At 32.7% G+C, this 12,486-nt stretch overlaps 1 protein-coding gene across 1 annotated transcript; it reads right to left on the reverse strand.

Annotated features, from left to right (window-relative positions):
• Positions 1-10,275: 10,275 nt before the first annotated feature.
• Positions 10,276-12,182, reverse strand: LOC7467038 (aldehyde oxidase GLOX1). The gene has a single exon (XM_024609873.2). It carries the CDS (start codon positions 12,044-12,046, stop codon positions 10,406-10,408), a length of 1,641 nt encoding a protein of 546 aa, XP_024465641.1. The 5' UTR covers positions 12,047-12,182; the 3' UTR covers positions 10,276-10,405.
• Between the last annotated feature and the right edge of the window lie 304 nt (positions 12,183-12,486).

The following is a 12,486-nucleotide window of genomic DNA, read 5'->3' on the forward strand; positions in this document are numbered from 1 at the left end:
TACAACGTAACGCAAACTACCTATCTACTGAATACTAACTAATAATAATAATAATAATAATAATAATAATAATAAGTATTTATGTATCGAGTTTTAGTACTATTCATACTTATATCCAATCCAAAACTACTATGTATACACAATATATTATTTGAGGAGTATGAATTTTGGATATCTAAAATAGATCTGAATAGATTGTTAATATTAATTTAATTATCCATTACCCGAACGTGCATTTAAATAGTTGATAAGAAGAATATAGTTTTTATTAACTTTATGAGCATAAATATATACAACATACAAATAAATTTTGGATCGGTTATAGGTTAGCAGTACCCATGACCTGCCCAAATCCCGACTTCATTCTTTCAAAATTTACCCAAACCCAACTCAAACAACAAGTAATAGTAAAATATTCAACTCATTCACATTGATTAGGATGGATATCTCTAGGTGCAGACGAATCGTCATCCCCATACTGAATAATTAGCCCACCAGATCCTGAAAAGGCCAATGGAAAACGGCGAAAAAGAACGAGAAATCAGCATGTTGTTCGTTGTTATTTTGACTTTTGAATCATTGAGTATGATGTCTACTGTCGTGAACATCATGGTTGTCTTGTCTTGTCTTCACGGCCATTGGTACACGGTATTCCCTCAATAACCTTTGTAAAGTCCATGATGTGCTCAAAAATATGATTGCAATTTTTGTTCTCTGAGTCCCTTTCCCCTTCTTTTCGTTTACGGTAGGCCGTATAGTCAACAAGCCATTGCTAGTGTTAATTGCCGTTCAAACATCCAACTATCTCGTAATCCGATCGAGAGCTTTGCTCTCATGATTATAAAGTGGCTACTTGTGTAACTTATTTGGCAACCAGGACACAAATTTCATTCCGATTGATCACTAATTCAGAAAATAAAGAGTAAAATTCCCATTATTCCTTTAATCTTAACATAAATAACAGGCTTTTAATGAGATTGAAGAATTTAACTTAAGAATCTTCAACCACTACTTGAATCAGGTCAAATGATTTGTCCAATAATTTTTCACTTTTTTTTTTCTTTTTCCTCCTCCTTCTGGTTGGAAGCCATACGTGCTCGTTGTGGCTAATGCTAATTGATAGGAAACCTACATCACAATTTGCAATCCGATAGAGTGATCACATGGTTGATGAGGCAAGTTCCTTGATTAGACATTGGAAGTACAGTTATATATCGATCTTGATATATAATTAATACCCCCTAACTATTTAAACAATTGCATGTTACATTTATAATATCAACACCTTAAAAACTATAAATAATGCTACCAGTTGAAACCGATTACAAGAAAACTTTTTAAAAATGTTTTGGATATAATAGAGATTTAATAAGTTTTTGAGAATATAATTGTGATTGTTTTTTAAAATAATTTTTGTTTGGAAATATATTAAAATAATATATATTTTATAAATAAAATATATAAATAAACAAATTCTTAATGACAACAACGATGTGAGAGGGGTCATTCCAAGATGGGCCGGAAACAGTGGCTGCGATGGACCAAAGTAATTGTACGGTTGTCGTTTAAGAAATGGCATGAGAAAATCAGGTCTCTGTTTGCCATAGTAATAAAACCATGTTGTCTCTCTTCCAATCTGACCCCAACGTTACCATTTTCGAAAGGGGATGCGAGATCCATTGAATCTGGCCTTGGGCACAACAGAAACAGCATGACACCATGTGCAACGACCCAATTTAAATGCAATTGTAGCCCTCCTCGCAAACGCCTTGCTAAGCATGCCAACTTAGACTATGTTCTTCGTGTTCTTCTTCCTTGATTTCAATGATACTTGACTGCATCCATGGAGCTTCGAGATGTTATGGCCGGTGGGTCTTAATTATTTTTAGCGTAAGTGGCAAAAATTTAATTTTTAGGAGTCAAATTCAGTACTAGAGATGAAAAAATTATTGTCACGAATCTCGTCTTTCAACAAAGTTATAAACCAATCCAATAGGAGAAAGACGCGTGGATAAGTTGATCCTTTCTTTATAAAAGAACAAAGAAAAAGAGTTCAAACTATTTAACTTCATTGAAAGGTTGTGTCAAAATCATCTCGAAAAAATCACATCCATTAAATAAAAGTATCATTGTGGCTTTCAGAAATTTAATAATTAAGATTTTCACACTCGTGATTTTATAAGAGATTAAATTGATGAAATTAAACAATATTATTCTTTCTAAAAAGCTCTCAAATTCGAGCTTCTGCTGTGAATAACAAAAGCAAAGCATACAAACTCCACCGAAAACTTGCAAGTTCTTGGGAAATGATAGCAAATCGCTCTGTTAAGAAAAAAGGAAAAAAAAAAGTATTAAATTGTTGGATTCATGTCCTTGTTTCCCCTTCCCTCCCTCCCTCCCTCTCTCTCTCTCCAAGTGATTTGAACCTTGAAGCTAGATAGTACGGTGATTTACTATTTTTTTCTTTGATAGTTGAAAGATGTGTTTTCGGCCTTGCTTGGGTTTTTGTCGGAATGAAATTTACTTGGTTTGTTTAAAAACTGGGTGATAAATTCATATTGGAATTTGAGATAATAATTTCATTCAAATGTCTGAAGTTATCTAATTAGATTGAATCTAATTTTTAATCGATTAAATTTTGATAATATATGTGTAAGACTGGTTTGAAATCGGATTGTGGCACCGTTCAACAAAAATTTTAATTTGTTTTTGATATGGATTTTAAAAATAATTTTTAAAAAATAAAAAAAATATTATTTTAATATATTTTAATATAAAAAATATTTTAAAAAACAATCACAATCACGCTCCTAAACAGTCACGGGTTCACATAGCTCATAATTGAAATTTGACACAGCATAAAGGAAAAGAAAGACTAGATTTTTTCACAACAATCCATTGCTGTATCCTCCACGTTTCGCCTTCTTATTACTTGAAAATGTTGAATATACAGTCAAATTGTTTATATGTCTGGAATAAAATGCCTTTGTAGTTATCTCGTACAAACTTCAAAATATGTTTTTTTTTAGTTTGATGTGATAAAATTACAAGCTTTTCTAACATAAACACTATCTTCTAGAATATTGTACCATCAATCTTTAGTACCATAGATAAATTTACATCTTGCAAACACTACCTTATGATAATTAGGGATTTTCTTTAATTGAAAGTACATTCTCAACTCATACAACCATCTAATAATTTTTTCTTCGAAAAAATCCCCATTAAAAAGAGGAATGTCATAGAAAGTAGGAATGTATCTATGAAAAGATTGCGTTTGAACGAAGACTTTAGTGCTCTGTTTGCTGTAAATACCACTCCTCATATATCCTCATGATGATGCCTGGATACATAGTTTTAAAATCCGGACCGGCCTGGCGGGTTGACCCGGGACTCGGCCGACCTGGGCCTGGGACCGGTCCGGATAGAGGCAAAAACTCGCCTGGGAATTGGCCCGGTGAAACCCAGTCGACCCGGCAGGTCGACCCGGGACCCGGTCGGGGATTGTGAAAGAGAGGAAACAAGAGGGGATTATGGTTTCAAAAGTTTTAATGTCAAGGGCTATTGAGTCTGGTTTTAGAAGAAAAGGAGGAGAGGAAAAGAAAGGCAAATCAAGACAGGGGGAAGGAAGGAAAAAAAAGATGATGGAAGGTGAAGTTAATTTCTTCATTATTTAATTTGCTAAAAAAAGACGCAGACAAAACTACTTGAAAGTAAAGGTCACAATCTAAGCTCTTTTTTTGGGTTGACCCGGGTCAACCCATCTGACCTGTGACCCGGTTATTATACCGGGTCGACCACCAGATCGGGTTTAAAAAATATGCCTGTATAGCTTTACAAGAATAGATATGGGATTTGATTCTCTCCTTTGTCGATCTAATTGGTCAACATACTCTAATATTCATTGACGCATAATATATTGAAAAATCATAAAATAAGAGCTCCCTGAAATCATAACTTTAAACTATATAGATAGAAATTAAGATTTTTCAATCCCTAAAATTACAGCTCCTAAACTATATAGAAAATTCTGAACTGTAAAAGTTCTAAATAAATGTATGAATAATCATATTTTGAAAATAAGCTACAAAGATGTGTAAATTTTAGCTAAACTGACAAAGTTAATTAAAACCAAATCAATTTAAAATTTTAAAATCTAACTAGTAAAGGAATCCAAAAATAAGAAGGGATATAATGAAAAATATTGAACATAATTTGAACATGTTTCCGACCTAGCTTGTGTTAAAGAACTGTCCTAATAGAAAACACGGCTTGTACGGTGCTCGGATAAAATTTTAATCTGATCTAACGGATAAAAAAAATTATATTAATTTTTATAAAAAATGTCCAAGTTTCTTTTTATACTTGAATTTTTTATACATGTCTGTCAAAATTGTTTAATAATTATAATTTTTATTAATACATTAGTATAAGTTTGTGTGTGTAAATTTGCGTTTTAGACATGTGCAATATATTTTTTTAATTTTTATTTAGGGATTTTAATTAATATTGATTTTTTAGAAACAAAATGTGAGGGTTGACGATGGTCATAGCTACGTACTCGAAATCAGGTGTGGCTAGCTATATTTAGAACCTATTTCACTGCCACCTCTAGTTGTTTTTTTTTTTTCCCTTAACAATATTGTCACCTCTCGTTGGATTTAAGATATTCATATAAAAAAAACATAATTTGTTTTTACAATTTGAGAATTGGAAATCTATAGCTAGCGTTTCTAGAAGATGGGGCAAAAAATGATTACAAAACATGTTCGAAATAAACAAGGTTCGATTAAATGAAGACTTGCTTTAATTTTACTGCAATATAATTGAGTCTTAGGTTTAGTGAAGTTAGACTTTAGTCACCAAGCATCTTAAACATATCAAGAGGGGACGTGGAGTGCATTACTAAAAGTTGTCGGAAGATAGGAATGGTTATTTTTTTAAATATTTTATTATTTTAAATTATATTAAAATTATAAATTTTTTAAAAAAATTATTTTTTATACTAATGTATTGAAACAATCTAAAAATATCAAAAAAATTATTTTTTTTATAAAATACTATTGAAATACAATTTCAATCATAACCTTAATTACCGCTATATATTTACCAATTTTTTTTTTCAAAATTCCAAAGTCAGCTTTTTTTAGAAGCTTCATTTTAAAGCTTTCAAAGCTTTTCTACTTTTATTATAGGCTACCTATTTTTTATTAATTCCTTTTATCAAAGATTTTTCAACCATCACTAACCAATAGTTAGTTAGCTTTTTTTTTTTTTTTTTTTCAAATATGATTCCAAAGTCAGCTTTTTTAGAAGCTTCATTTTAAAGCTTTCAAAGCTTTAATTTCTACTTTTATTATTGGCAACCTATTTTTTATTAATTCCTTTTATTAAAGAGTTTTTAACCATCGCTACAATTATAGCTGTAAATTAAAACTGAATTGTAACTGTATAGTTGCAGTGTTCATTAAATAAATAACGTTTGGTAGAAAAAAAAAACTCATTGTTGAAATAAAGGTTGTAAATAATTTGAGAAAATAAAAATAGAATAGTTAGAAAAGCCAAAAGGCTTCAAAATTAAGCTTCTCGATGAAAAAAAAAAGTAGCTTTTGGGTTTTCTACTAGATTATTTCAAAACCCTTTTTTTTAAGATATATAAAAACTAAATTATTTACCCATGCCATGCTATATTACGTGTGATTAAATTTTTATTGAACATAAAAAAATATTGAAATGTTAATAATGTTTTTTTTTTCAGCAGAAAAGAATTTAAATCGTGCGAGAGTCGACTCGATATAATCCGGTTAACTTTGTAGGTTCAAAAACAACCCATATAACTTGTAAATGAAATTAACCCGTTAAACCAAATTAACCTGACAAATCAACGATTCGTGTTATGATAGTATAATAACTTAATAAAAAATAAATATAATATTAAAAGATGAAATTAAAAAAATATTAATTGAAAAAAAAGTAAATTATTCAAATAAATAATGATTTGGAAGGAGAAGTAAATAATAATAAAAACAAAAAAACCTTAAAACAGTCAACTTGACTCTCATTACTAAATGGACAGGAAACCAAACTAACAGTGAATCACATGGAGAGTCTTTTTATTTGCACCTAGGGTTGCCCAAATATAAAAACATTTGAGTATGGACGGAGCCATACTTTGATGCTGCTACGGTCATATCAATGCCCCCCTTCCACTTATTTTTTCCTTGCACAAGCAAACCTTTTAACATCAATAATGCAATATATAGCATCAATTCTAATTTCTTTTTATAAAAGTAAACAATTCCAAGCCCTCCCCCCCTTTTTTTTTCGTTTAATTACAAGTACTTTTTCTTAGTTTTTCCTAACTCGGTGTTTTTTTGGGTTAATTATCACGAGGCTAAAGTAATTATTTCTCTAAGGTTCCTTGTCTAATATTTCTTTTATTTCACATAAAACTTAGCGAGGGGGTCACCAAGTATGTTTTGGTTCTATATAATGATTATAGTTTGAGTTTGACCCATAAAGTGCATTATCTTGCTTCGCCATTGATACTGAAGAAGTACTAGTGTCTCACCATGACATGAAAGATCAAGCTAGGGCTATTCTATAAGTTTTATATAGTTTGAGGACTAAAGCTTAACCGCACTAAAGTCATAGTGGACCACTTCCATTAGACATCTCGAATCCATTAATTTCTTGCTCTCCCTTCATGAATCTCCTGATTTTAAAGTTTAAAACTTGCATGTAAAAATTCATCGAGCCTTGGCTTGTTTAGTAGAGATCAAAGGGTGTTTCATTGAATCTTTCGGAGTGAACAAGCATTGATGAGGAATATAAAAATAAAGGTTAGAGAAGGGAGATGAATGATATCTTGTGGCATTTTGCATGGTCAGTTTGTCCTATGCGTGTGCATACTTGATGGAGAGATGCCTAGGCAGAATAAATGGAATGACTGTGATGCCTAAGAAACAAGCACCAGGGAACACATGATCAACGTGGGCTGCTGGGCGTGCTAAAATACAGTGAATAATGAAAATCCGTACACCCATATTAATTCGTCAGCTTTTCACTCGTTTGACATTCCATGCCCGCACCAGGGACACCCTGTTTCCCCAGTAAATGGCTACCAACATATTGACAGTGATTTTGGACCTTATATAGTCGTGTTTTCAAAGCGATTTCGAGGGAGAAGATTAATATTTTTATACAAACAAATAAGCTGTATAGAATTTCTTCAAATGAATCAACGCTTGCTCGACCGTTTATTATTCATCATTTGCTCCAGGGATCCAGTATGATTTCTCATTTAGTTGCTATATTATATTGTAAGGAGGTTGTTTTCCATTCCTATAACTTGATAGCTAGCTAGATCACATTCAAGCTTTTCATAGACGTCAAAACACGTTGGTAAAGTTCATGCATCCTGGAGAGGTATCCTAATCAATCAAGTAGGGTACTATTGGCTCCATGTTCTTTCGGTGTGCCCTCTAGAAAAGGGCTAGTTTGTCCATCTAGAATGAGATTGCTAATCGATGAAATGACTCTAGATACCTATTTATGGCTGTGCCTTGCTTGTTATACCACAATCCAAGTGACAAACTATACTGTAATTTTGTTGTCAGCATCCAAAATGAGAGTTTAATGGTGTAGCTCTGTGCACCTGCCATATGTTTTAATGGATGATAACATAGAAAATGTACATTTTCCAACCAAGCTGAACCTCCAAAAGTTTGACATATCGTAGCTATCATAACAAAAACAATGGTTTTTCACAAAAAAATACATTTAATTGAAAGAAAAGGAATAAAATCTACTCTCGTTTTATATATCTATGTGTGTGTTAAATAATTTGTCAACAGTCATATTTAATTTTTAGAGTAAATTAGAGGATGATGATTTTGAGATACGTGATATCTTTATCTCTAGCAAAGTAAAATCTAACTAAAGGTGTCTGAAATGACCTTATGTAAGAAAACAAGAATGATGTGGGAGGCACAATATTGAAAGTTCGAGTTAAAAAAAAAAAACATCAATATATCAAATGAGTTTTTTTTATTTAATTTGATAAAATTTCTAGTTAATTTTATTCCTCGTTATTTTCCAATTTCTAGTTAAGTTTCACAATTTTTATTTAATTTGATTTTAATTAACTAGGTCCCTTTAACTATTATTTAAACAGTTTCATATGTCGTTTTTCATAGAAGATTATTGAATTATTATTATTATTATTATTGACATTCGAAATGATCAAATCAGAGTTTCCTCTACATTTTAATTATAATTTTTAGAACTTAATCAATTTTAATTTGTTTTCTCTGTTGTAATTCATAGAGTTTCAAAAAGTCTATCTTTGTGGCATTAAAGAATCTTTTAAAAATTATAAAGGAGAGAGAGGGAAAACGATCCTTTAGCTAAGTCTATGATAATCATTACCTACTTTTACAATATACTTTAAGGCGGGAATAAGATAATTAACCCATCACTAATCCCTCCAATAAGGAATTTGATGTTTAATCACAAAAAGCAGGGCATCATGTAAAATGCAAGACACGGCCATGGTGGTGACTATGATTTCACAATGCAATAGTGACAATTAAACTAAAGCAATGGTGATGGAAATATATATATTTTCTTTTTTAGCTGTCAAAAAGAAAGGAACATCTTTCTATAAAAAACAAAAGAAGGGTTTTCATAAAAAAAAATTAAAAAAAAATCAAAGAAGGGAATAAAGTTATAAGAAATCGGGCCAAAAAGGCCCCAATTCAAGCATAGGGCTACACCTAGTAGGATCCCAAATACAAGAACATTGCAAATGGGTCCTCAAGCTAAAGAAATGAAGGGGATTCTGTTCATCATTGCACGGAAGAACAATCAATTATTGGTCCATAAAAGCCCAAGCAATGAATGGGCTTTCCTGGTAGGTTCTCAAATACAAGGAAACTACTACTGGCTCCTAAAGCCTAAGTGTAAAATACCAGCCCAGCAACATTATTACCAGTGGTTCCAAGGTTATTAATTCCGCTCCGGTTGGTGTTTTGTTTTTCAATTGAAACGATGTGTTTCGATTTCAAAGTGTTTTCACATGTCATTTCAAGATTGTATTGGTTATATATATATAATTCAAAATATTAATTCAAATATAAAAATAAACTAACTTGAAATTATTTAATTCAAATTTTAAATACAAGTAAAAAAAATAAGAGTTGAACCGATATGACGATCTACTCAAAGGATCCAAAGACAATCTGGATGAGTGGTAAAAATATTGTTTGACTAAAACAAATTTAAGACAACATCTTTTTTAAAAAAATAATATTGAGATAATAACATATTGTGTTGATCCAAGTTAACTCGGATTAACCTTCTAAATCCGTGACATGGGTTATGAGACTATGATAACCTCAAATAAAGTAAATTAAAATAAATAATGAAACTCAATTACCAATAAACCTATTGTTGAATGATGAAATTGAAAAAATCAAATCTAAAAAAAAAGATAAAATAAAATGATATTTCTGAACAGAATTATGAATTTGAATAAAATTATAAAAATATCATTGACAGTCTTACAAGACCTTTCTAAACTCTGATTATCTTAAAATCTTAACTTGAGATATAACAATATGTAAGGAGACTCCTCGTAAAAGTTTAGCACGATCCAATGGTTGGATTGAGAGATATAATTAATACTGTAAAAGTGGACAATATATTTTTTGAAAAGCAAAAAAATTATATAAAAAAACTATTTGGCTAGAATAGAAAGGCCAGAACAAACCGGAATGTTTTGGTTGGAATTTAAAAGGTATTTCTGGAACAAGCCGATATTTTGAACAAGATGAAATTTTGTTTTGTTTTATGAATTGAAACGAGATATATAATTATCATTCTGGACGGAACGAAATAGACTGGACAATCTTTAGTGAACAGTGAAAGGAAAGCCGGCACAAAAAGGTGAGGGTATCCGGGTCATTTTACTTATAGCAGTGGGAAAATGACTAACCCAGCTGGTACCGGACAAAACCGATTAAATTTCTCCTCTTGTGGCATATATGTTACCTAATAAAAAAAATGCTTCCATGTAATAAAAAAATTAAAAAAATCTTTTAATGAATTAAAAAAAATTGACGTGTGTAAATAATGAACATCAGTTTCAATAATTGCATCAAAAGGTTCCTGCTGCTGCAGATGTCGATGTTGCTTGTATGCTTTGGAATTATCCATTTGTCTCAACACACACACCAAAAAAAAAAAAAAAAAGAGATTATGAAATGAATGCCGTAATTCAAATCATCAAAGTAACATTTCCAGAACAAATTCAACAAGACTGCAATAGATTACCCATTCTTTTCTTTAAGATCACCATACCATCATAAATTCTCAATTCAACGAAGCACAACTACTACAACTTCTACTTGATATGGACCCATGTTCCTTTACTGGGAACACCTTCATGGACCACAAATAACTGGTAATATCCCGGAGGTGCCAGTGTTGCAGTTGCCGGTGCATGGACATCAACAACATAGTTGCTGAAATCCACCTTTTGGGCTTCACTGTCCAGAGCCAAAACCAGCAACCTTTGATTCATGGAATAGGAATGTGAAGTAAAAGATGGTGCCACCATTGTCACATAAATCTTTCCAAGCTCTTCATGCCACTGATGTATGTGAAAATGCATGGTGAATTTCTGCTTGTATTCAAGATTGGTCCCTGGATTTATCTTACTAATTAATGGTCTAGAAACGTTGGGGCTAAAATATGGTGGATAAAATACTTCAACACTTAGCTCAGTTGGATAAAGAGCAGTGAAGTTGTAGTTACTATTTGGATTGCTTCCACCCACCAAAACACGACCATCTGATAGCAAATGGGCTGTTGAATGGTAAAGACGTGGAATTTTTGAGGGACTCATTATCTCAAACCTGCTAGTTTTAGCAGTGATAGGTGCATTAGGCCGGTAAAGAACTGGGTTTAGCACTGGTTCCCTACCTGCATACCAGCCAGCTGATCCTTTTGCCGCACCATTAATGATAAGTACATCACCTGTAGGCAACAAAATCATGTCTCCCATCAATCTATTGAGAGGCATTTCTTCCATTTCCCAGCTTGGATTATTGGCAGTTATTACTAGTCGACCGCAAGATTTGGAAGCAGTAATGAAGACTCCTGCATTTACCTTTTGGTTTGAGTCTGGTACTGTCCCACCACAGATAAAAACTGCAGCCTCTGGGTGGCTGTTGAAATTGCTGGAAAGGATAAGAGGAAGCAGAACTGAGGAACCTGTACTAGGATAGTTGCGGGAAACGCCTCCGGGCATGACAGGATAGTTCTTAACCACCTTGTTGTTGACATGGTCTAGTAGAATTGCACGGTCATTAGCGAAAATGAATAACTTTCCACCAGGAGTGAGGTGTAGGAAAGGATAAAGATTGTTGGGAATGAGTGGGGAATATCTGGTTTCTTCCAGAAATGGAAGCTGGTACAGTGTTTGATCAGAAGTAGAAGTTTTCGGAATGAACTCATAATTGAATTGATTTAAGCCCCCAACAACAATGATTTTCCCATTTGGTAAAATTTGATTTGATGCATACCATCTTGAAGTAATTAGACCATTCTTTTTTTCAACCCAATCACAATTTGCACACGGTGTAAGAGACCGAACCACTCGATCTCCAAGCCTGAATCCACCACTCTGGATTAGAATACCGTTTTGCAACAACGCACCTGAAGAGCACCATGTATCGGTTGTAATGGTAAGCGGTCGGATACTCCGGCTGGAGGGATCAAACTCTACAGAATGTGAATAGCAATTAGTCGTAGTTTCTGAAGCAACAACGCACTTTCCTCCTGGTAGAGAAATGTTGGATGGACCGGAATTCCAGTCAAATGCGATGATTTTATCATTTGGTAACAATTGCATGTGCATTGCTGAAATTCCGATGCTTCTCTTCAATAACTTCCATTTTCCTCGGTGTGTTTGGCTGCCTAATGCTAATGTGAACAGTGAACTGGTTACCAGGATTAGACATACCAAGGATTTTGTTGTCATGGTAGCGCCTCGGTACCATTAGCTATATGTGTTTTTTTTATGAACTGCCCAAATTATATAGACTTTTTTTTGGAATAAAAGTGAAGTTGTATAGATCCAAATTATATAGACCTGAAATCAGCAAACAGCAACTTGCAGCCTGGCACCGTCAAAAAATATCAGCCAAGCACTAGCATTTAAAGCCTCTAGAATTAGTTACTGAAGTGAACAGTAACTCATATTCGAGCTAACTATTATGGAGGCTTAATAGATAGCAACGTTAAAACAAGAAGCAATCATTAATCAGTGAGAAGACAATAAAATGGTTTTAAGCACTTAATTGATCGTTTAATACTAGTTTGCAAGTGTTTTTTTTTCTATTTTTGGTAGCTCTGGTAGGTGAGAAGGTCCTCATCATGAGTTGACCTTAGATGCATAATTGCCTTGTGTTTCAGAATCCG

Source organism: Populus trichocarpa, chromosome 1, assembly GCF_000002775.5.
Source record: "Populus trichocarpa isolate Nisqually-1 chromosome 1, P.trichocarpa_v4.1, whole genome shotgun sequence".
NCBI lineage: Eukaryota > Viridiplantae > Streptophyta > Magnoliopsida > Malpighiales > Salicaceae > Populus > Populus trichocarpa.